The 27,847-nt window shown below is 32.1% G+C and overlaps 1 protein-coding gene across 4 annotated transcripts in view; it reads right to left on the bottom strand.

Moving 5' to 3' along the window:
* Window positions 1-27,847, bottom strand: part of LOC131689676 (atypical protein kinase C) — a 481,953-nt gene that overhangs the window by 30,131 nt on the left and 423,975 nt on the right. For 3 of the 4 annotated variants that reach the window (XR_009305444.1, XR_009305445.1, XM_058974925.1), the window contains exon 12: window positions 14,128-14,249. The exons of the other annotated variant lie outside the window; for it this stretch is intronic. Coding sequence is in view for 1 of the 3 variants with exons in the window: in XM_058974925.1 (XP_058830908.1) it covers window positions 14,128-14,249 (122 nt within the window). In the remaining 2 variants the exon portion in view is untranslated. The remainder of the gene's footprint in view (window positions 1-14,127; window positions 14,250-27,847) is intronic. 4 annotated transcript variants of the gene reach the window in all.

Raw genomic sequence — 27,847 nt, 5'->3', positions numbered from 1 at the left:
TTTCATATAACCCTCGAAAATGGCCATTTTACGAGTCAAGATTTTATGGGTAATAACTTTTATTTCCGCATCTTTATAATCATTACACTGCCGTTCTGCACATATTTGTCCCATGTATATAGGGAGTCCCATAGAATATAAGACAAATATGCTTATAACGGCAGTACATTACATAGGGGAACCCCGGGGCTATTAAGACAGTGGGGGTAATTCGGACCTCCTCGATTTCTCAGAAAATAGCAAGACTTTCTGACTATCGTACATATTCGTGGAACCGCTATTCTGAAACATTAATTTTGAGAGCTGAAGTTGATTCTTTGTTCTTTGTAGAAAGGAGATACAACGTTTTTCGTTGTTTTGCCATTCTCTAAACAAAAATCATTATAATGAAAAAATCGTGATTAAAGCAACAAATAAAAGTCAAAAAATAAAAGGTAAGTGTTTTGGAGAGGCTCTTATTTTATGGAATGATTTTTGTTTGGGTGAAAACAGAGATATTTTCGAGACGCTCACCACTTTTGTGCGATTTGAGCTTACGGGGCTATTCAGACCCCCTATTCGGCCAACCACCGCTCAGCGGCTTGCGGCTGCGCACACCATTGCACACGCCATAACAAAGAAAATCGTCAGCTGTGACATACCAGATAAGGTTTTTGTAAAGCAATTTATCTTTTTTTGCTTCTTAAGGAGTGTTACTTGTAACTAATTCATAAGTAAACATAATTCCATTATAAACAAATTAAAAGAAAAATGACGGTCTGAATTGCCCCGTAGGGAGGTCCGAATCACCCCTACATTGTAAAAGGATGGAAAAACGTAGAGGTTTGCAAATCGTCGCCTAGTGCTGCCATTGAGTGGTGCAAATGAACTTTTTATGGCTTCAAACTAACAATTAGGACTTTTGACCGGTAACTTTTTTCACATCTATCCACCTAAAGGGACGATTTGCTTAACCCATTGTTGCCCAACTTATTTTTCACGCGTAACACAAATTGAGTTTTCCGATTGGAAAAAAATGATGTAGTCATTCCAGTAAAATTAGTTTTATATTAAAAGTAGCTGATATAATAAGGAACAACCAGTGAAAATTTCAGATTGATCGATTAATTGGTTCCTGAGATATCGTGGTCGCCGCGAATGAACTTTTTGACAAAATACAACTCCGAGATAATCGAGTTTTACTGTCGGTGCATCGAGTCAACGGTCTAGCGTATCAAACACTACGCACTGCCTACGAGTCGTCAATGGGTAACGGTTTATGAATCGTTGTAACTCAAGTTTTAGTATTCCGATCTTAATGAAATTTTGAGAAAATTTTCCTAAGCGTATGTAGTTTGAGAATATCTAACTTACAAAAATTCGATTTTTTCATGAAAAAAATGTGTAACCCCTTAAGGGAAAATTTAATAAAAACAAAACATAAACACTGGTTTAACCACTCTAACTTCTCTAAACGTATTCTGTAAGAGTATATGAACAATATTAGCTCATGTTCTGCGTTATTGCTTAAGTAATAGGAGCTATTCTTAGCACCTACTATATATAGTAGGTTGGGCAATAATGGGTTAAGTAGGTCCGAATAGCCCCGGGTTCCCCTATACATATATATTCTTTTTAATGTTTATATATTTTATCCAAATAATTTTCTTTTTGTAAATACGGACTAAACAAGGTAAGTTACAACCATTTTGCACTGAAATGTTGTTGGATAAGCTCCTCACAAATAACCTACCCAACTAACACAAACTCCTATTGCTGAAACATCCATGAAAGCAGTATGGGTTCCCTGCATTTTCGCAAGTAGATGTTGAACTAATATTCCTTCCCTTCCTCGACGATTGTAAGGACGTGGCCAGATGTACACTGTGATGCTTGTTCCACTATGAAGAAAAAGCGTTAATCCCAAATGTTTTTTTTTCTTGCGACACGGTATGGTGGACATCTTGGTAAATATTAGCTGATCATTGTACAGCCAACCACGATTTTTGCAGCGTTCACAACAGCTACAGAGACTTCAAAACATTTTTTTTTCAATTTCCTACAAAAATTTAAAAATAAAAACATTTTTTAACTATATAACACTGCCATACACAAAATAGTTTTTTTTCTCGTTTTCCTCAAATTTTTAAATTTTTAAAGTGATCAAAAAAAGATGGAAAATCGACCTTCACTGATTGAACAAATTTTGGAGCAATTATTCATCTAGGGCCAATATATAGAAATCTAATTTTTTGTGTTAATTGAATCACCCCTCGGTCCATGGAAGCACCCTCCGTATTGACAAATTGCTGAAACCCTACTCTTGGTCTAAAATCAAATCGCAGGATGTTTTTAGAAAGAAATTGTTCAAGGAGTCTAAAAAAAAGTTTTTAGCGGCAGTGCTGCCAAATATTTGATTTCTTCCAGGTAAAAAAAAGTTCATTTTTCTCGCAATACATGCATTATAATTTTGTTTCGCTTCAAAACGGTATATCTCAGGATAAGCTTAATAATCAAAAGAAAATCAAAGGTTTTACTAGTTTGTCAAAACGGGGGGTGTTCTCCCATGACCCGATGGGTGGTTCAATTGGCACAAAAATTTGTGGATTTTGATAAATTGGCCCTAGATGAACAATTCCTTAAATGGTGTCAAAAATGAATCTGGCATTGACCGACACACCTCTTTCTACAAGACTAAGCAAATGATAAAAAAAACTTTTGTGTCAAAAGTTAAGTCGCACAGTGGGACAAAATATAAAAAAGCCGGACATTGATATTTCAGACGAAACTATTCGTTGCAGCACTTTGATGCCCTCGGAAAGGTTTCGTTATTTTGAGAACTTTAGTATAATGGTAGCAAATTTTAATTCAAGATGGTGTATATTCAAATGAAAAAAAATTAACTTTTTCATTTGTTATTTAAATGGCAAGTTGTTTATGGAAAGTTTGTAGAGGAACTTTTTACGAGAAAATTTGTTGAAGAATGTCTATCTCTTAAGAGCAGGAAGTTTTAGAAAGTTTTTTTTTGCTATAACTTTTTTATTCGATTTTTCACAATCCACGGTGTCTTTTTTAACAACTTTATGCAAAAAAATTCAGCATCTCTGAAACTTCAGGATATGAAAGAATGGGCTTTCCCCTTTCATTTGAAACCAAAATCAAAATAATCCGTCGGGGGGTCTAGAACAACTTTTTTTTGAAGTTTTTTTTCGTGAAAACATAGATTTTACAATGAACTAGTTCATATTTCTGCCCCTAGATGGTGTTTTAGACATTCGAACAACACTAAAAGTGAGAATCTGATAGATTATTTAATTGTCTACAACTTTGTTACCAACTAAAAACCGATTTGAAATTATCCCGAAAAGTAGTTTAATATTTTAACGAATTCTAAGTCTAAGTTAGTTTCACAGAAGACCTAGTGGTTTGTTAATTCATAAGCACTTTTTTATTTGCCAAATAGTTGTGTTTAGTTCAATAGTAAATTCATCGGAATTTGAGAGCTTGGAAAGTCATCTTTTAGCTGAAAATTATAATTCCCTGATACAGGGCACCATTCATATTTTTGGGATGAGAAGTTTTTGATAAGTGTTGAGCAAACTAGTATGATATTAATATTCTTTTTCATGATGGTAAGTGATTCCTCCCGCAGAAACAGCCTTTTCAATTATGTATGCCATCTTTTTCATTTTTTTCGATTGTTCTCAGGGATGACTGATAACTATTCTTACATGAATCTCCTACTCTGTTAGCATCTTCGTATAAAATTGACTTGTCCTGAACTTCAACGTTTATATTTGAACAAACTCAATGAAACTTTTAACGCACCATAGCAATATTTCGCGGATTTCATTGCAACGCTTGGTTCAAAACGCTGATTATCCGTTTTCAAAATTAACTCAATGTAACAAACAGTGAACAAAAAACTTTGAGTTTTTGGATCAAGATAATTTTTTTTGGGATATATTCTAGGACTTCTATGTATATAAGGTTATTGTTGTACTCAAATCATATTTTGTTTTCAAAAGTAATACATATCGCATAATCTAGGATCAATTTAGTAACGATATCTCGAATAATTGATAGGAAATGGCCGTAAAATCCAATTGCCACAATATGCTTTGCGGAGAAAATTTGAATAAATCATTTCACACTAGCCACTAATTTGGACAGTTACTGCTGTGGTTTGCGTTAAACTAGAAACGGTGTGTCCCAACATTTCGTCTTGAACGGAATTATAATAGCTGACTTAAGCGATCATAACCTAAATTATACGATGTATGGTCCTTTCTAAAACACCCGTGTAACAAAACATAAATGTAAGCAAACCCTTGTAACCAAGCAATACCTTCCGATGAATGGTAGTCCCTTCAAAGCTATCGGGAAGGATTACAAACCAAAAGCACAAATAGTTTTCTGATTCTGTCAAACATCCTAATTTTCAGAAGTTCAATTAGAATTGTCAACGTAATTAATCCCGTCTAATATTTTTATGCCACTAAACCCAATTATTTTTTTTTGTAATATAATAAGTGCGAGAAAACATATTTCCAAACCACTAGGCCTCGTGTGAAACTATCTAAGATATAACTTTGTTAAAATCTTAAACAACTTTTCCGGATGATTTCAGATCAGTTTTTAGTGGTCAACAAACTTGTAGACAATTAAATTTTCTATCAAATTGTTGTCTGTTGTTCGAATGTATAAAGCACCATCTAGGGACAGAAATATGAACTATCTCCAGTAGTAAAACCTATATTGTTACGAAAAAAACTTCAAAAAAAAAAGTTGCTCTGGACCCCCCGACGGATTATTTTGATCTTAGTTTCAAATGAAAGGGGAAAGCCCATTCTTTCATATTCCGAAGTTTCAGAGATGCTGAATTTTTTTGCATAAAATTGTTCTAATAAATACACCGTGAATCCTTCAATTTTCAGAAAAGTTGTAAATAATATATGAAAAATATGTTCGGCTTTCTTTTTATTTCATCCCACTGTGCTCCGGGGTGCCAACAACCGACCACTTTCACCTATCGTTTAATTGTTCGTTCAACCCTTTGCGATCAGATTTTTTTCATTGTTAATACTGTTATATTTAGCTTTATGTAGGATTTTAAGGTCGCTGATACTGATTCTGGCGTCGAAAATGTAAAATTCAAAATGACGGGTACAATATGGCGACTGTGCTTTGCTAAATTTCATGTTAATTATATTGGCCTAAAACGACTTACAAGGTGGTTTTCGGGGTCACTGATTCTGATTCTGGAATCGAAAATGTGAATTTCAAAATATGGCGATTGTGCTTGGCTAAAAATGGCTGCTATTGTGTAGCCGCCATTTTGAATTTTCAAATTCTGTTATCATAGTCGCAATCAGCGACCTCAAAAACCCCATAGTCTATTTTTATGCTAGTTGAAAAGCTATCCCTGTCTCTCAGAATCTTTTATAGACCAACATAATAATAATCTACATTTTTGCATATTTTGATAATTTTTTTTCGAAAAAACTAACCTACGAAATATTCTGCAAAAAATCCATTATTTAGTTCAATGTTGAGATACTTGCAAAAAAAAATCAGATCTCTAGAACTTTTAGTTCAGACACTGCCAAATTTATTCTAAATGAAACGAGATTTTCGAGTTTTAATTGTTTATAAGTAATTAACAAATTCATTTAATTTTTTTGTGCTAGTTGTTCGCCTTACCATACCTAAGAGTTGATTAACGGAAAGAATTCGCAATTGTATGTCACCGTTAACCAGAAATCCAATAAAAACTTAGGAGAAGTAGGTGAGACGTATAGGTGCCACTGCGTCGCAAAGGGTTGTCATTTTACGGTTTTTTTTATTTGTTTGATCATTTTTTTCCATTTTGTTTATTTTATTCATTCTATTCGATTCATTGCGCAGTGGTCCAGAATGTAAATTTTGCAGGAATTTTAACTTTTTGCTAAAATTAAATGACTTAGCCTTACAATATGTTCGGCAAAGTTGTTGTACATTGCAAGGGTCTTCTTTTTGTTTAAACAGAAGCTAGGGTGGTTCTAAATTTAGTCATATTTAAAATTGAACTTTATAACGGTTCGAGCTAGAGCTTGACTATCTTCGATGAAGTTGTAGAGCAACACACTTTAGACAAATTTGCTGAAGACACGCAAGCCTTAGCTTTTATATTTCCATTGCACGAGAAATCCAAATGTAAGCTGTGAGGTGTTCCTTGAAAAAAAACCTGTTTTATTTCTAAACCTTTTGTAGTTTTTATTTAACACTAAAGAGGAATTCCACGAAGATCCGTCCGAAAATCTCTAAAATCGTGACCGACCATCTTAGATTCCGATAAAACTTTACAGGTTTAACCGGCATAGAAGACAAACCTTTTCCACAGCCAATAAGATTATTTTGACTCAAGCGCAATTTTTTTTAAAAGGCGTAGACGTTTCTACGTTCAATAATTGCAATTTTTTTGTTCGATTACACTATTTTATACATTTTATACACTATCTGAGAACGAGTTACAGTGAATGAATACTTCTGCACGAAAAAATATACACTGAAAAAAAATTTAACATTCATGATAAAATTTCAAATTGCTAAAAAATCCATTTTTTCTAATTTTTTATAGGTATTTTTTATACCTAAAGAGAAAAGAAACATTTTGAATGCAATTTCATGATGGAGAAATTATCATCAAAAAGTTAATCTAACAATAACTTTATACATGTTTTTAAATTTCATACTAATTGACATACAAAACTGTAATTTTATTACAGAATATAATTCTAAATATCATTTTAAATCAAAATGCATTTAACAAATACCTTGCAAAATGCGATAGTTTTCGAGATATTTGGAATTTTGCTCCAACAAGAACAATTAATTCATGTAATTAAGTCCTTTTTAAAATATGTTCGCATCACCCCATCATGAATTGTCAAAAGCCTAATGTTTATCGTTTTACAGACATAAAAGAAGCTGGTTCAGTGTATTTAGATCATGGAGAAGCTTTAAATAAAAAAGTTTTCCTAACTTTTGCAAATTTTCATAATTCATACTATTTGCAGTCAAAAGTAGAAATTTATTTTTGAATATGATTCCAAACGCCATTTTAAATCGTAATTCTTTTAACAAATTTTTTCTGAAATGTGGTAGCTCTCGAGATATTTTAAATTTTGTTTTAACAACACAATCATTTTGTTTTATTACGACCTTTTCAGAAATTATTCGCGTTTCTTCATCAACAACTTTCAAATTGTTTATAATATCACCTTGATGTTAAAGAGAAAGTTACAGGAAATGTTATGGGCCTTTTGAAAAACTTATTGTTATTGTTGATGGAGAAACGCGAATCACTTCTGAAAAGGTTGTAATAGAACAAAAGAATTATGTTGTTAAAAAAAAATTTGAAATATCTCGTGAACTACTACATTTCAGAAATTTTTTGTTATGAGCATTTTGATTTAAAATGGCATTTAGTATTCAAAAAGAAAATTGTATTTTCAACTGCAAATAGTATGAATTATAAAAATAATATTTTTAACATTTTTAACATTTTTAACATTTTTAACATTTTTAACATTTTTAACATTTTTAACATTTTTAACATTTTTAACATTTTTAACATTTTTAACATTTTTAACATTTTTAACATTTTTAACATTTTTAACATTTTTAACATTTTTAACATTTTTAACATTTTTAACATTTTTAACATTTTTAACATTTTTAACATTTTTAACATTTTTAACATTTTTAACATTTTTAACATTTTTAACATTTTTAACATTTTTAACATTTTTAACATTTTTAACATTTTTAACATTTTTAACATTTTTAACATTTTTAACATTTTTAACATTTTTAACATTTTTAACATTTTTAACATTTTTAACATTTTTAACATTTTTAACATTTTTAACATTTTTAACATTTTTAACATTTTTAACATTTTTAACATTTTTAACATTTTTAACATTTTTAACATTTTTAACATTTTTAACATTTTTAACATTTTTAACATTTTTAACATTTTTAACATTTTTAACATTTTTAACATTTTTAACATTTTTAACATTTTTAACATTTTTAACATTTTTAACATTTTTAACATTTTTAACATTTTTAACATTTTTAACATTTTTAACATTTTTAACATTTTTAACATTTTTAACATTTTTAACATTTTTAACATTTTTAACATTTTTAACATTTTTAACATTTTTAACATTTTTAACATTTTTAACATTTTTAACATTTTTAACATTTTTAACATTTTTAACATTTTTAACATTTTTAACATTTTTAACATTTTTAACATTTTTAACATTTTTAACATTTTTAACATTTTTAACATTTTTAACATTTTTAACATTTTTAACATTTTTAACATTTTTAACATTTTTAACATTTTTAACATTTTTAACATTTTTAACATTTTTAACATTTTTAACATTTTTAACATTTTTAACATTTTTAACATTTTTAACATTTTTAACATTTTTAACATTTTTAACATTTTTAACATTTTTAACATTTTTAACATTTTTAACATTTTTAACATTTTTAACATTTTTAACATTTTTAACATTTTTAACATTTTTAACATTTTTAACATTTTTAACATTTTTAACATTTTTAACATTTTTAACATTTTTAACATTTTTAACATTTTTAACATTTTTAACATTTTTAACATTTTTAACATTTTTAACATTTTTAACATTTTTAACATTTTTAACATTTTTAACATTTTTAACATTTTTAACATTTTTAACATTTTTAACATTTTTAACATTTTTAACATTTTTAACATTTTTAACATTTTTAACATTTTTAACATTTTTAACATTTTTAACATTTTTAACATTTTTAACATTTTTAACATTTTTAACATTTTTAACATTTTTAACATTTTTAACATTTTTAACATTTTTAACATTTTTAACATTTTTAACATTTTTAACATTTTTAACATTTTTAACATTTTTAACATTTTTAACATTTTTAACATTTTTAACATTTTTAACATTTTTAACATTTTTAACATTTTTAACATTTTTAACATTTTTAACATTTTTAACATTTTTAACATTTTTAACATTTTTAACATTTTTAACATTTTTAACATTTTTAACATTTTTAACATTTTTAACATTTTTAACATTTTTAACATTTTTAACATTTTTAACATTTTTAACATTTTTAACATTTTTAACATTTTTAACATTTTTAACATTTTTAACATTTTTAACATTTTTAACATTTTTAACATTTTTAACATTTTTAACATTTTTAACATTTTTAACATTTTTAACATTTTTAACATTTTTAACATTTTTAACATTTTTAACATTTTTAACATTTTTAACATTTTTAACATTTTTAACATTTTTAACATTTTTAACATTTTTAACATTTTTAACATTTTTAACATTTTTAACATTTTTAACATTTTTAACATTTTTAACATTTTTAACATTTTTAACATTTTTAACATTTTTAACATTTTTAACATTTTTAACATTTTTAACATTTTTAACATTTTTAACATTTTTAACATTTTTAACATTTTTAACATTTTTAACATTTTTAACATTTTTAACATTTTTAACATTTTTAACATTTTTAACATTTTTAACATTTTTAACATTTTTAACATTTTTAACATTTTTAACATTTTTAACATTTTTAACATTTTTAACATTTTTAACATTTTTAACATTTTTAACATTTTTAACATTTTTAACATTTTTAACATTTTTAACATTTTTAACATTTTTAACATTTTTAACATTTTTAACATTTTTAACATTTTTAACATTTTTAACATTTTTAACATTTTTAACATTTTTAACATTTTTAACATTTTTAACATTTTTAACATTTTTAACATTTTTAACATTTTTAACATTTTTAACATTTTTAACATTTTTAACATTTTTAACATTTTTAACATTTTTAACATTTTTAACATTTTTAACATTTTTAACATTTTTAACATTTTTAACATTTTTAACATTTTTAACATTTTTAACATTTTTAACATTTTTAACATTTTTAACATTTTTAACATTTTTAACATTTTTAACATTTTTAACATTTTTAACATTTTTAACATTTTTAACATTTTTAACATTTTTAACATTTTTAACATTTTTAAAATTTTTACCATTTTTACATTTTTACATTTTTAACATTTTTAACATTTTTAACATTTTTAACATCTTTAACATTTTTAACATTTTTAACATTTTTAACATTTTTAACATTTTTAACATTTTTAACATTTTTAACATTTTTAACATTTTTAACATTTTTAACATTTTTAACATTTTTAACATTTTTAACATTTTTAACATTTTTAACATTTTTAACATTTTTAACATTTTTAACATTTTTAACATTTTTAACATTTTTAACATTTTTAACATTTTTAACATTTTTAACATTTTTAACATTTTTAACATTTTTAACATTTTTAACATTTTTAACATTTTTAACATTTTTAACATTTTTAACATTTTTAACATTTTTAACATTTTTAACATTTTTAACATTTTTAACATTTTTAACATTTTTAACATTTTTAACATTTTTAACATTTTTAACATTTTTAACATTTTTAACATTTTTAACATTTTTAACATTTTTAACATTTTTAACATTTTTAACATTTTTAACATTTTTAACATTTTTAACATTTTTAACATTTTTAACATTTTTAACATTTTTAACATTTTTAACATTTTTAACATTTTTAACATTTTTAACATTTTTAACATTTTTAACATTTTTAACATTTTTAACATTTTTAACATTTTTAACATTTTTAACATTTTTAACATTTTTAACATTTTTAACATTTTTAACATTTTTAACATTTTTAACATTTTTAACATTTTTAACATTTTTAACATTTTTAACATTTTTAACATTTTTAACATTTTTAACATTTTTAACATTTTTAACATTTTTAACATTTTTAACATTTTTAACATTTTTAACATTTTTAACATTTTTAACATTTTTAACATTTTTAACATTTTTAACATTTTTAACATTTTTAACATTTTTAACATTTTTAACATTTTTAACATTTTTAACATTTTTAACATTTTTAACATTTTTAACATTTTTAACATTTTTAACATTTTTAACATTTTTAACATTTTTAACATTTTTAACATTTTTAACATTTTTAACATTTTTAACATTTTTAACATTTTTAACATTTTTAACATTTTTAACATTTTAACATTTTTAACATTTTTAACATTTTTAACATTTTTAACATTTTTAACATTTTTAACATTTTTAACATTTTTAACATTTTTAACATTTTTAACATTTTTAACATTTTTAACATTTTTAACATTTTTAACATTTTTAACATTTTTAACATTTTTAACATTTTTAACATTTTAACATTTTTAACATTTTTAACATTTTTAACATTTTTAACATTTTTAACATTTTTAACATTTTTAACATTTTTAACATTTTTAACATTTTTAACATTTTTAACATTTTTAACATTTTTAACATTTTTAACATTTTTAACATTTTTAACATTTTTAACATTTTTAACATTTTTAACATTTTTAACATTTTTAACATTTTTAACATTTTTAACATTTTTAACATTTTTAACATTTTTAACATTTTTAACATTTTTAACATTTTTAACATTTTTAACATTTTTAACATTTTTAACATTTTTAAAATTTTTACCATTTTTACATTTTTACATTTTTAACATTTTTAACATTTTTAACATTTTTAACATCTTTAACATTTTTAACATTTTTAACATTTTTAACATTTTTAACATTTTTAACATTTTTAACATTTTTAACATTTTTAACATTTTTAACATTTTTAACATTTTTAACATTTTTAACATTTTTAACATTTTTAACATTTTTAACATTTTTAACATTTTTAACATTTTTAACATTTTTAACATTTTTAACATTTTTAACATTTTTAACATTTTTAACATTTTTAACATTTTTAACATTTTTAACATTTTTAACATTTTTAACATTTTTAACATTTTTAACATTTTTAACATTTTTAACATTTTTAACATTTTTAACATTTTTAACATTTTTAACATTTTTAACATTTTTAACATTTTTAACATTTTTAACATTTTTAACATTTTTAACATTTTTAACATTTTTAACATTTTTAACATTTTTAACATTTTTAACATTTTTAACATTTTTAACATTTTTAACATTTTTAACATTTTTAACATTTTTAACATTTTTAACATTTTTAACATTTTTAACATTTTTAACATTTTTAACATTTTTAACATTTTTAACATTTTTAACATTTTTAACATTTTTAACATTTTTAACATTTTTAACATTTTTAACACTTTTAACATTTTTAACATTTTTAACATTTTTAACATTTTTAACATTTTTAACATTTTTAACGTTTTTAACATGTTTAACATTTTTAACATTTTTAAATTTTTAACATTTTTAAATTTTTAACATTTGCAACATTTTTAACATTTTTAACATTTTTAACATTTTTAACATTTTTAACATTTTTAACATTTTTAACATTTTTAACATTTTTAACATTTTCAACATTTTTAACATTATTAACATTTTTAACATTTTTAACATTTTTAACATTTTTAACATTTTTAACATTTTTAACATTTTTCAGAATTGGTAGAAATGGTTGAAAGACTTCAGTTCATGATTGGAATTCGTAACAATTTGGATTCGAAGTCCCGAAAACGTTCCACCTACCATAGTTATCCGCAGTTTACACATACAATGGTGGGCTAAACTATCGACGAAAGCGACGACTTTTTAGTTCCAAAGTTTGTTATCAGTTGGAACGTGCTTCCGAAAAGCGTCTTCATTGCTTCGAGAGGAAAACTTTTCATTCGCATAGTTGCTTGTGAACAGCACAGCTTCATGAATTTCTCTGTCCTAGTCAAATTGTTCATTCCCTTCTTTTTTTTGCTCACTTCGAAATTTTAGAGATATCAGTGAAAACAATAAAAAACAAAAATGTAAACAAACCACACTCTTACAAAAGTTTCCTCGAAAATTTACACCATCGGTTTCATTGCTGCTGGTGGGTTTCTCCCCCTCCAACAACACACTCAACTAATACCGAAATTATTTCGGAGTGTGAGAATTCGGAGAAAACTTTAACAAACAAACATTAAAAATTAAATAAATACACAAACTTCATCTTCCGCCGACATCGGCACTTGTCGATACTAACTGGGACGGCGACTAGTGGTAGAGCCAACAACATCCTATTTTAAATTTTCTACTCTCACCGATTCGAATTGGTTGGTGCCCGAGAGGGTGTGAATCTTACCCCCGCCGGGTTCCGGCCCAAGTAACGGTCGTGAAGTGGTTGCCACGTTCTTGGAAAGGATAAAACTTTCGCTCACCTTACCTCTTCCTGCCGGGCGGCAGCGCCGCGATGCCAGTATACCAGCTTGTTTGTTTGCCTCGAGTACGAGAATTTTTTGTCAGCTTGCGTTTGTGTTTTTCTCCAGCTGATGCTTGGCCAGGAGTCTGAGGCTTACAAATTTTTTCTCCAGGCTAAAGTAATGGAAGATATTTGTCGACACTTGCAAGAGCTAGTCTCTGGATGTCACCAAGCGAGCGTGAGCGACTCTATTAATATTTAGCAGGGCACAACTATTTTAAAGTTCCTATCTACAAATATCTGTGTCGAATTAAGTTTTAACGAGGTTCAGGCAGAAAGAAAAAGAAGTGGCAGTCAAGTGTAAACAAGTTGAGTGCAAGAGAGCATGCAAAATTATGGAAGCTGTGAAAAGTTGACAAAGAAGCAAAGTTATATTTAGTGTGGGTGGTGGCAAGCGGCGAAAAACTTACTACTTTCTACGTCACATTTCCGCGGAAGTGTTACGCGCTATCTCCCTCTCGCTCTCTTCGACATTGTGCTGTCGTAGTGTTGGTACTTTTTTGTTTAGTACAAGATATAACTGTCCAATCGAATTAGTTCAATTCGCTGAACTTTCACCGCCCCACGGCGGCAAACTCTCGGGCAAACATAAAAGGGGATCCGACACGGTCATATCTGTCAACTACGGCGGGGGGGGGGGGGAGGTAGAGAAGGATAAAGGTGTTGTTCACTTACTGATCGTCCGGTGTCAGCTCGGCCGGTTCCAGTGTGAACTGGGGATCGAAGTGACAGGTTATGTCCTGATCGCACCCATCGAATGACGGGATGTAGGGCGGTGTGACCTCTTTCTGAGCGAGCTATCGGTGCGAAGGGGGCGGGTTCAGGTTCGAATGTCCGTCAGTTAGCGAGTGTTAATTGGATTTATGTGTCAATGTCGATTGATTACATTAGCGCAGCAGAGGAAAAAAACAGAGAGAAAGATATAGAGAAAAGACACGGTACAGGAAGGAGAGAAAAAAGAGGAACGAATCAGCACATGTACAGGCTTTAATAGGCGATCAGCTCTCCGCTTGAGACGGTTTTTTTTTCGGTGAATTGTGAGCGAGCCGAGTACACAACAAAACACTGTTGCTACTGATACCGATTATTGTTATTGTTATTGGTAATATTATAATCATTATCATTATTATACGCTACTGATATTATCAACGGATGAGGTGAATAGAACCTAATTACGATCTACACGAGTGCACAGGTGGGCGGTGTTTCCAAAATGGAGCAATAAATCAGAACGTTTATGGAAGCGAAATGATAAATTTGTGGCGATATAATAGCTGAAAATTGAAATTAAAACTCTAAAACAGGGCAGGGGGACCAATTTCTCTCGACCATATTCACACACACGCATATATATATATACACACATGACGCATTAATTAACAAGCGTGCCCATCTACAGAATGTATATAGTTAACAACAAATTCTATTAAAATTGATTGGAAAAATGTTTGAATAATTTATCCTTTCCGTGACGAACATTTCACAAGGGTATATCCAGTTCAAAAACAATTTAGCTTGAAGCCATATTTGAAAATAATTCATTTATTTAGATTTTAATGTAAGTGCCAATACCTTATTTAAGACATTTTGGTGGTATCCAACTGGGAAAGCAGATCGAAATGGTGAGTGAAGCAAAAGCAATTCTGTGAAAAAATCTCTCCCCAGAGGCAGGATTCAAACCTGCAACCTTTGAGACTCTGGCCCAATGCACAATCCCTAATGCTATTCTTGGGAAATGGTGACGTCCACGAAAGAAACATAGGGTGATGTGCCTATTATGGCAGTAGAGCCTATTGTGACCCTATTTCGTACCCCTTGGTTTCGAACCAAGCATATGAGATAATGACAATATCGATTTGGCTAAAACAGGTGTGCAAAAATAAGCTCAAGTTATATTCTTTATTTGTTGTGCACATACGTATTCAGAACTATCCACTAAATCCAACTTTTAATTAAAACAAAATCACCTTATTGAAATATCTGTTGATCCGCTTCACTCGCGTAGTGAACCGAAACAGGACGCAACGGCGCTTAGCAAAATAAACACTTTCGAGCCAGCATTTACCGCCTCATATCTCGTTATTCCGGCACAAATATATTAAATATTGCACTGATATATACCTTTATTTTAGCTGGGGAACCTTTTTACGATTATTTCACTTTAAAAACACTCGTCAAACACTAGGATATGCCTAGTGCTATAATAGGAACATATTAAATACTGGCGTTCATAATTTTGCCATGTTTTGCCGATACACTACCACAATCAAAACAAACTTTTTTGCATCCATCGTACAGAAAAGAATCACCAGTGCGGCCAACCCAAAACATGAACTTGAAAATATATTGTAATGCAATTTCATGTATAAGTAATCAATTATTTCAAGCTATTCAACTAATTGTTGATTGCAGATATTTTATTTTCATCTGCACATACAATTTGGATAGGGAGGAAGTAATGTGTGATGTGAAACTTTATATTCCAGTTGTTAACATTCGCATGCTTATTTCCTGCATGCGCAGTTCTGGGCGCTCTTCTACTAACAGCTGATGAGTTTCTTTCGTGTGCGTGATGTTTACGTTTGTTTTGATCGGCTGAAAAAAGCAGAATGATTCGTTTTACAAATCACGCGTTGGCGTCCATGATCTGGATACCTAGTTAGAATTGACGCAAATGAAATATGAGGCATTGCGTTTCAACTAGATTGTTTTTCGATGAGGTGGAAATCGACACACCCATGAGGCGATAATTGGAACGTTCAAGTGGGAATAGATGCACAGAATAGAACATTTATTTTCATTTGTGCTGAAAATTGAGACAATTCTGCCAAATAAGCATTATACAGATGTTTAAGAAACAGTACACTGATACTTTATTCTGAAAAAGGTTATAGGTAATATGGCTTCTTTTTAAGTTGTTCAAAAAATAGTGCGACCCTCTCCATAATGGTGCCAAAATAGGCTCATCACCCTATGATTATCACATTGGCGACAGTGCCCTGCCTCCAATGCGAGACCACACACAACCGCAACTGCCACACTTGATCTATTTAATGTCACCGCTAGATAACAATTTACTATCGTGTGTTATTTAAATTTTAGCTCCTTACCCATCGTACTTCGGTTGGTGACATAGCTAATGGATTTCTATCGATGTCTGGTCCCTTGCCCAATTAACAGAGGTATGACGGGAGGAAACCTACCGTTTGAATTAAACCAATAATTAATTTTTTTTGTAAACTAGAATACTTCTAACGTTTCAATATAGGGGTCCCGTACAAATTTAGCTGAACTAGCAGAGAAGGGCAGTCAATGTCGCCCGTCAGTAGTTTTGCAGCGAATGATGCTTGTGAGGTGATCCGTCGTACCTCCAGCGATTCGATGTTTAGCAGACGGCAGCGGTCTTCGTATGGTGGCAAGTTTATTGGATCACGCCACGGCAACAGCCTCAGGGCGTACCTTACAAATTCACGGCGAACACCTTCAATCCTGGCAATCCAGTTATAGCATGGTAAGAGCACCATACCACAGATTCCAGCAAGGAGCGATGATTTGAGAAATTTCGTATCATCCACATAAAAGAAACGACAATCCGATGGAAGCAGCAAGTCCGGATTTTTTAATGATTTTCATTTCCGAAACCACCACCACTCTGTTCACTTCAAATGCATGTTGCTTAGGGCATTGCAAAAAAAAATTATTTTTGAATTCTCAAATTGTGACAAATGTCAAAGTAAGCTCAGATGCCAAATTTCACATCATTTGGACAATTTTAGACCCCCGCCCACTTCGCTTGAATTTTTTTGAAATTGGTGCTATGGGAAAATATGGAGGAAAAATACATTAAATGCTATAACTTTTGAAGTAGCAATAAAAAAATTACAATTTATACCTCTTTTGAAAGGAAATAATCTTAGTATTTGAATGGAGATATTAAAAAAATACGGGAAAGTGGGGTACTGGATCATTTTGGCCCAAAAATACCCTATTTTTAATGATTTTTCTGCTCTGTGATACAAATCATACATATTTTGTAGTTTTTCTAATGTGAAAAAATCTCAGAAATCGAACGGAACCCTTTTGACCTTAGTCCGAATACGAGAAGTTGGAGTTATAGGGCTTTTTGTCATTCATATTAAATTTTATCATTTTCTCATGCATATATCTCTATTATTCTTCATTCAATTTTCATAAAATGTAACTTGCTGAACGTGTAAAATTTGGAGGAATAAAGCAAAAATAAAAACGTTAGAGGTAAAATTCAGAAACATCAAACTTTTTATATTTACTCTACAAATCTAATTTTTTTCATTATTTGTCCTAATACCTCAACTTCCCCTATTTTCTAGGAATGAATCTTTTCTGATGTGATCCCTTAGCATATTTTACACTAAAGGTAGTAAATTAAATAAGAATTTTGTTGTTAAGTGGAGTTAATATGTGCGATGTTATGATAGAAATGTGAAATCGACACTATATGTTAGATAATTTGATGTTCCTGAATTTTACCGGTAACGAATCTATTTTTGTCATAATCCTAAGGATTTTCCACGTTCAACAAGGTATAGTTTATGAAAATTGAGTGAAGAATAATAGAGATATGTTTACGAGAAAATGATGAAGTTTAATATGAATGACAAAAGGCCATTTAACCCCAACTTCTCGTATTCGAACAAAGGTCAAAAAGGCTCCGATCGATTTTTGAGATTTTCTTACATTAGAAAAACTACAAAATAAGTAAGATTTGCATCACGGAGCAGAAAAATAATTAAAAATAGGGGATTTGGGGCCAAAATGACCCAGTATCCCAATTTTCCGTATTTTCCTAGAAACAGAAATATCTCCATTCAAATACTAAGATTATTTCCTTTCAAAAGAGGTATAAATTGTAATTTTCTGATTGCTACTTCAAAAGTTATAGCATTTAATGTATTTTTCCTCCATATTTTCCCATACTACCAATTTCAAAAAATTTCAAGCGAAGCCCCGCCCACTAAATTCTAAAATTGTCCAAATGATGTGAAATTTGGCATCTGAGGTAACTTTGACATTTGTCACAATATGAGAGGGGGGGCCTTTGAGAATCCAAAAATATTTTTTTTGCAATGCCCTAATGTTGCTCTTTTGATTTTGGTCTGATTTTAGCACAACTAGTTTCATTACAATACATTTGGCAAATTTGCCTGGAACTATGACTTTTTAGCTTAAATATGTTTGAGGTGGTCAAAAATACTTTTTTCACTAATGTATACTGTGCCAATTTCGGAATCATTTCGGAACGGTCACACAGTATACACTCTATGGGAAATAACCTCTACTTTTCGAATATCGTGGTCTCGTTCTGCGTCTAGGTGCGCAAAAAGGTTTAAGAAGATTTTGAAGCTTTGTTGCTGATATAGAGGCGCATGGTGTTTTGTATAAAATAGTAACACAATCTACAGTAAACCAACACGTTGTACAATGGATTTTAAGTAGTGTTCTTCATTTTTTTTGATATTTTTGACATTGGTGAACAGTAACGGAAAATCTATCATGAAAAACGGGATCATAGTTATAAGAAAGATTCAATGACACTGTATGGATAAATGCATTTAATATTTTACGACTTTTGACATCAAAAATGAGCTCAGCACCTCAAAATTAGCTTAAGTTGTGATTTTCAGCCAAATTAGGTAACATTTGAGGTTCTGTCCGGCTTTTGTTTGAAGACCCGCAACTCTGCGGCGCCCGCCGCCGTATAACCTGGACCGACTGAGGGAAACCAACCTCGCGACAATGTACGCGCAGCATCTGGAAGCAGCGCTACCACCGGAGGAGGAGCTCATCGATGCTCCCCTTGAGGACTGCTGGACCAGGACTAAAGCAGCGATAAGCAGCACTGCGGAGAGCGTCCTGGGATACGTACAGAGGAGTCGACGGAACGATTGGTTCGATGGCGAGTGCCAAGAGATATTGGACGAGAAGAATGCAGCACGCGAAGCGATGTTGCTTCAAGCCACTCGTTAGAACGTGGAGTCATATCGACGGAAGCGAAAACAGCAGACTCGTCTTTTTCAGGACAAAAACCGCCGCCTGGAAGAGTCTGAGAGGGAGGAGATGGAGCTGCTGTATCGCTCTCAGGATTCTCGCAACGGTGCCGCGGGCCGAAATGTGTAGAGACAAGGAAGGTGGCATCTTGACGGACGAACGTGAGGTGGTCGAAAGGTGGAGGCAGTACTACAATGAACATCTGAATGGTGCGCAGGCGGACAATCGGGCGTTCGAGGAGGACGATTATGTCAGTGTCGCAGCCGACGGGGATGTACCGGCGCCCACTATGAATGAGGTTAACGAGGCTATTCAACAGCTCAAGAACAACAAGGCAGCTGGTAAGGATGGTCCAGGAGCGGAACTCTTTAATGTGGGTCCGGAGAAACTGACGGAATGCATGCACCGAATAGTCGAAAGATTCTGGGACAGGGAACAACTACCGGAGGAGTGGAAGGAAGGGGTCATCACCCCGATATACAAGAAAGGCGACAAATTGGACTGTAAAAACTACAGAGCGATCACAGTGACAAATGCCGCTTACAAAGTGCTATCCCAGATTCTGTTCCGGCGCCTATCACCACTGGTAAAAGGATTTGTCGGGAGTTATCAGCAGGGCAGGAAAATTTCGAAAAATGAATTGATTGCTGTTCGAAGCTTCACGAAGCACTTTCTCAAGCATACCACATGCAATCGATGAGTTTGACACAATCGCTGCGAACATTTAGGGGTAAAACTTATCTCTGCTCGGACGAAGCGAGCTTCGCATCTAGTTCGCTTTTTACAATGTTCGAAAAAGTTCACATTAACCTTAGAAGCACACATCGTCGAACACGAGGTAAGCTCTTGGCTCGTGGTTTTTGCGTTTTTGGAACATTTCCACGGAGTTTCGAAGCGATATTCGGTGAACACATATAAAGCGAATGCCTCGTTTATTTGAGAATCGCGAACATCGAAGTTTTATATCGCTTCAAGCATCAGCATCATGAGGCCACCGCGAACATGTTCGCTACGTGACTATCTGTCTTAAAATCATAAACTGTAAATCTTATTTTGAGTATAAATAAAATGGATTTTTTTAAGATTATAATTTAGGATTTAGGGATTAGGTGCGTCGCATACCTTACCAATTTATGAGCCACGAGTTTGAATGAGCGTAGTGCTAGTGAAATTCAAATTCTTTTTTTCGGAATACAATTATGTTTACTAGCTACTTTGATTGCAAACTCGTCTTTTCTTCTTCAATCGGAGTATATTTTCCCTGCCAAGGAGTTTAGGTGAAGATGTATAAAGTATGTTTAAGGGGGTAAGGGTTTCATCGTGAAAAAATTTTTTTTGGTGAAATGACTCTTTTGGATGAAATGATACATTATAATGTACAAAAGTTTTGATCAATTCGCTTCGTCCAAATTTCTAAAAAAATCGCAAATAGTGTTTTTTAACGCTAAAACCATTACCCCTCTCTTAATAATCTCCCTATCTAAAACAAATTCTTCCTAAAAAGAACAATTTTCGGATGGAATCTCACTGCTGACGTCCGAGTTCAGTTAGACGGCGAACTTCAGTTATTTGCATCCACTGAGGGGTAGTTAGGCGTAGTCCGTTGGCCTTTGTTTTCAACTTGTTGCGGTTTCTAACGTTTTTGCGCAACATTCCTAAATCGGCTAGTCATATTCACTCAATAATATGCGATGATTTGTGTGTTAAACGTTATTTTTAATTTTACCAAATGAATTTATTAACAAATACCTACATACTTGAATCCATTATTATTGTCATTAATTGAATTATAATTTCTTGGCATCTGTACCAAACCAAGAGGAAAGCTTCCAAATGATTTTTATAATATTGTTTTATAAGTTTATTGGTTGATTACCTAATCACAAGAGACAAAATATTTATTTTCAAACATTTTCGACAGAATCTGTTCACTTAATAAATGAAGTGTCAAACTTATTACATGTTCCACTTTTATGAAATTTATTTCCTGACTCCTGTACATGTGTTTTGTGATAAATAATGAGAAGGATATTCCAACTTGTTTGTATTGTATTTGTTAACTAATTACTGATGGAGAAACGCAAAGAACTTACAAACAATGTTCTAGTGATTTTTTTTTGTTGGAAATCCAAAAACAATTCTGAAAAGGACAAAATTTGGTTTATCTTCTCCATGATGTAATCTTCCCTTATTTGACTTTTACTAATAAAAAATAAAAGAAAGAAATCTTTAGGGCCCCCTGTATTTTTTTTGAGTCAGTTATAGCCGAAATGCTTTATGTAAGGGAAATCTCGGAAAATGAGAAGCGAAATAAATAACTCCAAGTAGAATGAAAGTCGTTCTAAACTCGAACTTTTTCGAATACTGTCTTTCCATTATTATTCGCTTTTTGTCGCATTCCATATTTTGATATATTATTTTGAAGACCCATATTTAAGATCAATACAATAGTAATTCTTCAAAAGGGCTAATGAGACTTTTGTAAACAAACTTATTTCGCTCATTTTTCTGCTACAGAGTTGAATTTTATGAAAAATACACATGAATCAACATCTTTGGTAGAATCGATTTCAAATGTTTTCTGTGTTGAAATGATAAATTAAGAGAAATCAGCAAAACAAAAGTTTGTTCACAAATCTTATTAGCCCTATTCAAATGTTGATATGGAATAATAAAATAAATCAAGATCAATTTCGATTTTTTTTTTAATTTTGCGGTGGTGTAATCCCTTAAGTGGTTGATTTAACGGCTTCTTTCAAAATTTATCGAACCTACTCCCATTCGTTCATTCGTTAGAGTAGTTTATGTTAAAGAGAGTGTACTAAATTAATAGGTACACTAAAATTTAGGAAGTTATGACCCTCGCTCCACAATGCAGTTTGCGACAGAATTGCTCAACTGAAAATTATTAAATGAAATTAATAAAAACAAACATTAGACTATAGCATTTTGTACGCATGCACTTCAGAGGTCCAAGGGTTACAATTTCTGTTCTAGTTCTCGGATCGCCAACACATTTTTTTCGATTTTTTGGCCCAGTTCTCAAGGGAAAGCCAGTTTTTAACTTTTTGCATACATATTGCATTGAATGAAGAACTTAGATAATGTATTCATAAAGTATTAGTAATAATTCGATTGTCCGTTCATTTTATAAGGCTATTTTCTATAACTTTACAACTTATTTAATTTCACTTTCAAAATTTCTCGAAATATCATGTTCTAAAAGTTCTCAACCGATATAATATTCGAAAACAGTTATAAAATTGTCTCATCACACTGGTAGATGGATTCAAAACGTTTTTTTAAATAAGTGCACATGATTTACAAAACGACCAGAACTGCCAAATATGAATCGGGAATGGTCGAGTTTATTGACATTCCCTATTTATTTCTAGGATTCATCATACACATCATGACGTTATTTATTTAACTGATAATCGATTTTTTCCTTTGAATGGATATCGATATCTTTATCCTCAAGAAACTGACATAACTGGTAGGTGACTATAGGAACATGACTAAGATAAGCGAGCCACTCAATACGTTGTGTACATTGTGTTTAACTTCATTTTCTAGCCCTAATTTATTTCATTTGAAAATTTATCCCCGCCCTGTCACGAAATCTTGATTTTATCCCTACTGGTAATATATCAGTAGGGTATCTTAAATAAACTTGTTACGTCACTTTTCAGTTAACCCCAGCATCCATAAGCTACACATTGTCACAATTATTTTTCACCTATTCCACCCTTAATACAAGGCCTCTGTCTAGAATATACTTTTTTTGCATAACTAGTAGGTAGGTATTTGAATAAAGAAAACTAATATCGTCCGGCGAACATGTTTGCGATGGCCCTCGCGATGCTAAATTGATATCATCCTTCGGTGTTCGCGATTCTGAAATACTTCGAGGTAATCTTCTTTCTGTGCTCGCGAACATCGCTTCGAAGCTCCGTGTAACTGTTTCAAAAATATCGATCACACGAACCAAGAGCTTAGCTCGTGTTCGTCGAAAACTACGCAAAAGCTTTTACATATCTTTCCGAACATCAATGAAATGAACAAGAAGCTTCATTTATCCTCGCCGAAGAGCATGCAAAAGTATCGCCCAAATGTCCGCAATTACGATGGTAAGCGATTGTGATGCGAAGCTTGTGAATACGAACCAGTAACGCAAAGCTTCGCGCTTTGAAGGTATTCGAACATAGGTTCGGTTCGAATATTTCCTGCCCTGACCAGGTCCCGACACATCACCTGTTCATCGACTTTAATGCCGCATATGACACGGTGGACCGTGTGGAGCTTTGGAAAATAATGGACGAGAACGGCTTCCCTGGGAAGCCGACCAAACTGATTAAGGCTACGATGGATGGTGTAAGGTGTTGTGTCAAAATTTCGGGCGGCCTCTCGGGTCCGTTTGAAACTCGCACGGGGCCAAGACAAGGCGATGGGCTTTCCTGCCTGCTGTTCAATATAGCGCTGGAAGGGGTAATGCGAAGAGCGGGGTTCAACATGCGGGGTACGATTTTCACGAGGTCCGGATAGTTCGTGTGCTTCGCTGACGACGTGGACATAATCGGTAGAAACAAGGAGACGGTAGCAGATCTGTATACCCGACTGAAGCGCGAAGCAGCACGAGTAGGACTGAAGATAAATGTGTCTAAGACGAAGTACATGCTGGCTGGTGGAACCGATCGCGATAGGGAAAGGTTGGGCAGTAGTACGATCGATGGCGATGAGTTCGAGGTGGTTGACGAGTTCATCTATCTAGGCTCATTGGTGACTGCGGATAATAACACCAGCCGGGAGATCAGAGATATTATCTCTGGAAGTCATGCTTACTATGGGCTTCACAAAACTTTGAGATCCAGGAAGCTTCACCACCGCAAGAAATGCGCCATGTACAACAACAGCTGATTAGACCGGTGGTTCTCTACGGGCACGAAACGTGGACAATGCTCGAGGAGGATCTGCAAGCACTCGAAGTCTTCGAAAGAAGGGTGCTGAGAACGATCTGCAGAAAGTGTGCAGGAGAATGGCGTGTGGAGGAGAAGGATGAACCACGAACTTGCGCGACTCTATGGTGAGCCAAATATCCGGAAAGTAGCTCAAACTGGAAGGGTACGGTGGGCGGGGCATGTTGTGAGGATGCCGGACAACAACCCCACCAAATTGGTTTTCACCTCCAAACCGGGAGGTACAAGACGAAGAGGAGCGCAGCGTTACCGGTGGCTGGACCAAGTGGAGCAGAACCTGGCAAGTACCGGGCACCTGAGAGGTTGGAGACAAGCAGCAACTGACCGAGTGACGTGGCGGAATATTGTGGAACAGATTAAATCATGATAATATGATGTATAATCAGGAAATCTATATATATATATATAAAAGTCAATGTTTGTATGTATATGATTTATAGACTCCCAAACGACTTAACCGATTACCGTAAAAAATTGTACATAGTAGGCATTTGTTATGGAGCGTGTTTGTGTGCTATTGGTTGGGGATTATGTGCCCTGCAGATGGCGCTTCGGAACAAATTGTGTTTTCCTCCGATTTCGTTGAAAGTCGCTGCAACGCGCGATGGGTATTAGCTAGTACAATATATATTGTTAGCTAACTGTTATTAATGAAAGTTGGGTATTTTCGGAATACGATTGACGAGTACATGACGGAAATCAATGTCTGAAGCTATTTTGAACTCAAAGATAGCGACTTCCGGTTTAGAGAAATTCTCTATAAATACAACAAAATGGGCATTTTCGGAATGCGGTTGACGGGTATATGACGGAAAACGATGTCTGAAGCCATTTTTAAATCCAAGATGGAGATTTCCAGTTTAGATAAATTCTCTATAACCACAACAATATGAGTTTTTTTTGGAATGCGGTTGACGAATACATGATGGAAATCGATGTCTGAAGCTTTTTTGAAATCCAAGATGGCGACTTCCGGTTTAGATAAATTCTCTTATGGTTATGGTTATCGAGAACATTGCTCAACCGGAAGTCGCCATCTTGGATTTCAAAAAGGTTCCATTTTATCATATACTTGTCAAGCTCATTCCAAAAATACCCATCTTGTTAGGGTTATCGAGACTATTTCTCAATCAACGAATTTTAATAGGAATGTGAAGCAAACTAAAGCAAACCCCGGTTTGGTTCGTAAATGGAGGTTCCGGTGTACCATCAAAAAGCCTGAACATGCAGTTTTTTTTTCGCTACGGTTTACTAAACCTGCAATATTCACTTATTTGGTTTTTTTTCCAAGTCGTGCTCTGAACCGTTGAAAACTGATAGTAAAATAAAGGTCGAATTGGGATCAAGTCCAAAGTTTCGGGCCGGCACTACTGCTGACAATCAAGGATAGGAAGAATCGCATCGTTTTATGCTCACTCAAGGCTCACGCGCACTCACCCACCTCCGATGCTTTATTCTGTCTTTCTTGTTTATGAGTGTCATCTGTTGAGCTCCCGATCGGCTAAAGCCAAGCGAATATGGTAGCTCACATGTTCGTACTTTTTCTCTCTTACGCTCACCTTGGATCGCTGCGATTTAGGTTCTTTCCGATATATGTTCGGAATTGTATCCGAACAATGATGAGCGGATCCGTTCGGCAATGCGATTCTTCCTCAAAAATTTGGATCGCGATCTATGTTCGTCTAAATCGAAAATCGATTCAATTCCCACCGCACGCGAGCGGGAGCGGTGCTTGCGATTGTTTGCATTGACGCTGCCGCGGTGTTTTGTATCGATGAAGTGGTGTAGTGTCAGTCGAGTGCATGTGCGTGTTTGTAATATGCTAAGCGATTAAATGAATAGCGGACTTTACGGGTTCAATATTTTTGATGCACATCGTCAACCCAACTTTGTTATACCACAATGGATTATTGAAGCTTAAGAGCCGCTAATCATTAACAGACTTTGGAGTTTTTGTTTTCAAGACAGTTTGATGTTTTGCATAATTTGTAGTATGATAGTACAGTAAGTTGACTTTGTGAGCAAGCCGGGGTGCGTGGAATCGGTTTCTTTCACTAGACTGTTCACAGTGATGTTATGTGGATCTAATTCGGAATGATGAGCAGTCAAGAATGGATCTGGAACGTGATGTTCCGGGTACGACGATTTATCCATCTGTTCTAAATATCGTTTTCTAAATATTGTTTTTGATTGCTTATCCTTTTTGTGGTGCTTTTTGTTTTTCCTGCTGTCAATCATCATATATACTAGTGAAGAATGTTTGACTTGTTTGTGTTCCATATTAGCGGTCCTTACACGTTCAGTTGTTTTGTCAATACTGGAGCGTATTAACAAGGTTATTCAACGTGTAATGGAATGGAGGAAGTATTGACGATATGTGTGTTTTATGTTTCTTGGAGGCTGTTCATTGATAGTACAGTAAGATTACGTTTTTGGCACGTTCCGATTTTTGCATGCTCCCTTTTCGGTACACTCAGATTTTGGCAACCAATGGATTCCGTTTTTGGCAACATTATTGTTGTACATAATAGGTCTTTTAAAAAAGGTGCAATAAATATTTTTTGTATCAATTGATATCACATTTTACTTTATTTTCAACCATGGGAGTCATATTAACCCTCAAAGGCGCAAATAATTATTTTTTTTTATTTTGTGAAAGTTGTTTCATAGTTTCAATACATTACTGTGATAATTTTGAGATGTTATATTTATTGATTACAATGCAAAGAAATGTATTACTTATATATAATATAACTGGTAACAGTGTAACTAGTGTCTAACGGAATCAATTTTTATAGTAAGACCCAGAGTCTATGCACTTTAGGAGTCAAATACAGAGGAATGCGCTACATTGGATAATAAGACTATTTCTGGAAAAATAAATTCAAAAGAACCTTTTGTTTGGACAGTTGAAAGTGATTTTTGCAACAAAAATGGTTTCCTTCAAACCTAAATATCTTCAGACTTTACAATTCGATTTTCAATCTATCGAGCTCGGTCACTAAAAATATGACGACAGTAACGCACCGGGTGGAGATATCCCAATTAGCTTCGATAACGTTAGTGATTTTTACACAAGTTGAACGCTAAAGATGGACGTCTGTTCTCTGTGGTATGTGCTTCTCTTTCAGTAATAAGCTACTACTCAATTTTTACTTTCCGAAGCACAATAGAATTCCCCTAGAATCTTTGCAAAAATCCAGATGCTTGGAAAAGATAGCCGAAGACTGTCCAAATTGATAGTATTTATAAGTTCTTCAGTTCTACGCAGTTCTGTGTCGTAAGTGCCCCAGTTATCGCAATGAACACCATTCTCAGCAGATAGCTAAGCTTTTACAGGATCGTCGTCACTTCTTCCATCTGACACCACACCACATTATTAAACATACAAT

This window comes from Topomyia yanbarensis, chromosome 3 (genome assembly GCF_030247195.1).
Source record: "Topomyia yanbarensis strain Yona2022 chromosome 3, ASM3024719v1, whole genome shotgun sequence".
NCBI classification, from domain to species: domain Eukaryota; kingdom Metazoa; phylum Arthropoda; class Insecta; order Diptera; family Culicidae; genus Topomyia; species Topomyia yanbarensis.
Note: the sequence above shows the minus strand (reverse complement) of the source record. Positions and strands in the feature narration are given on the sequence as shown.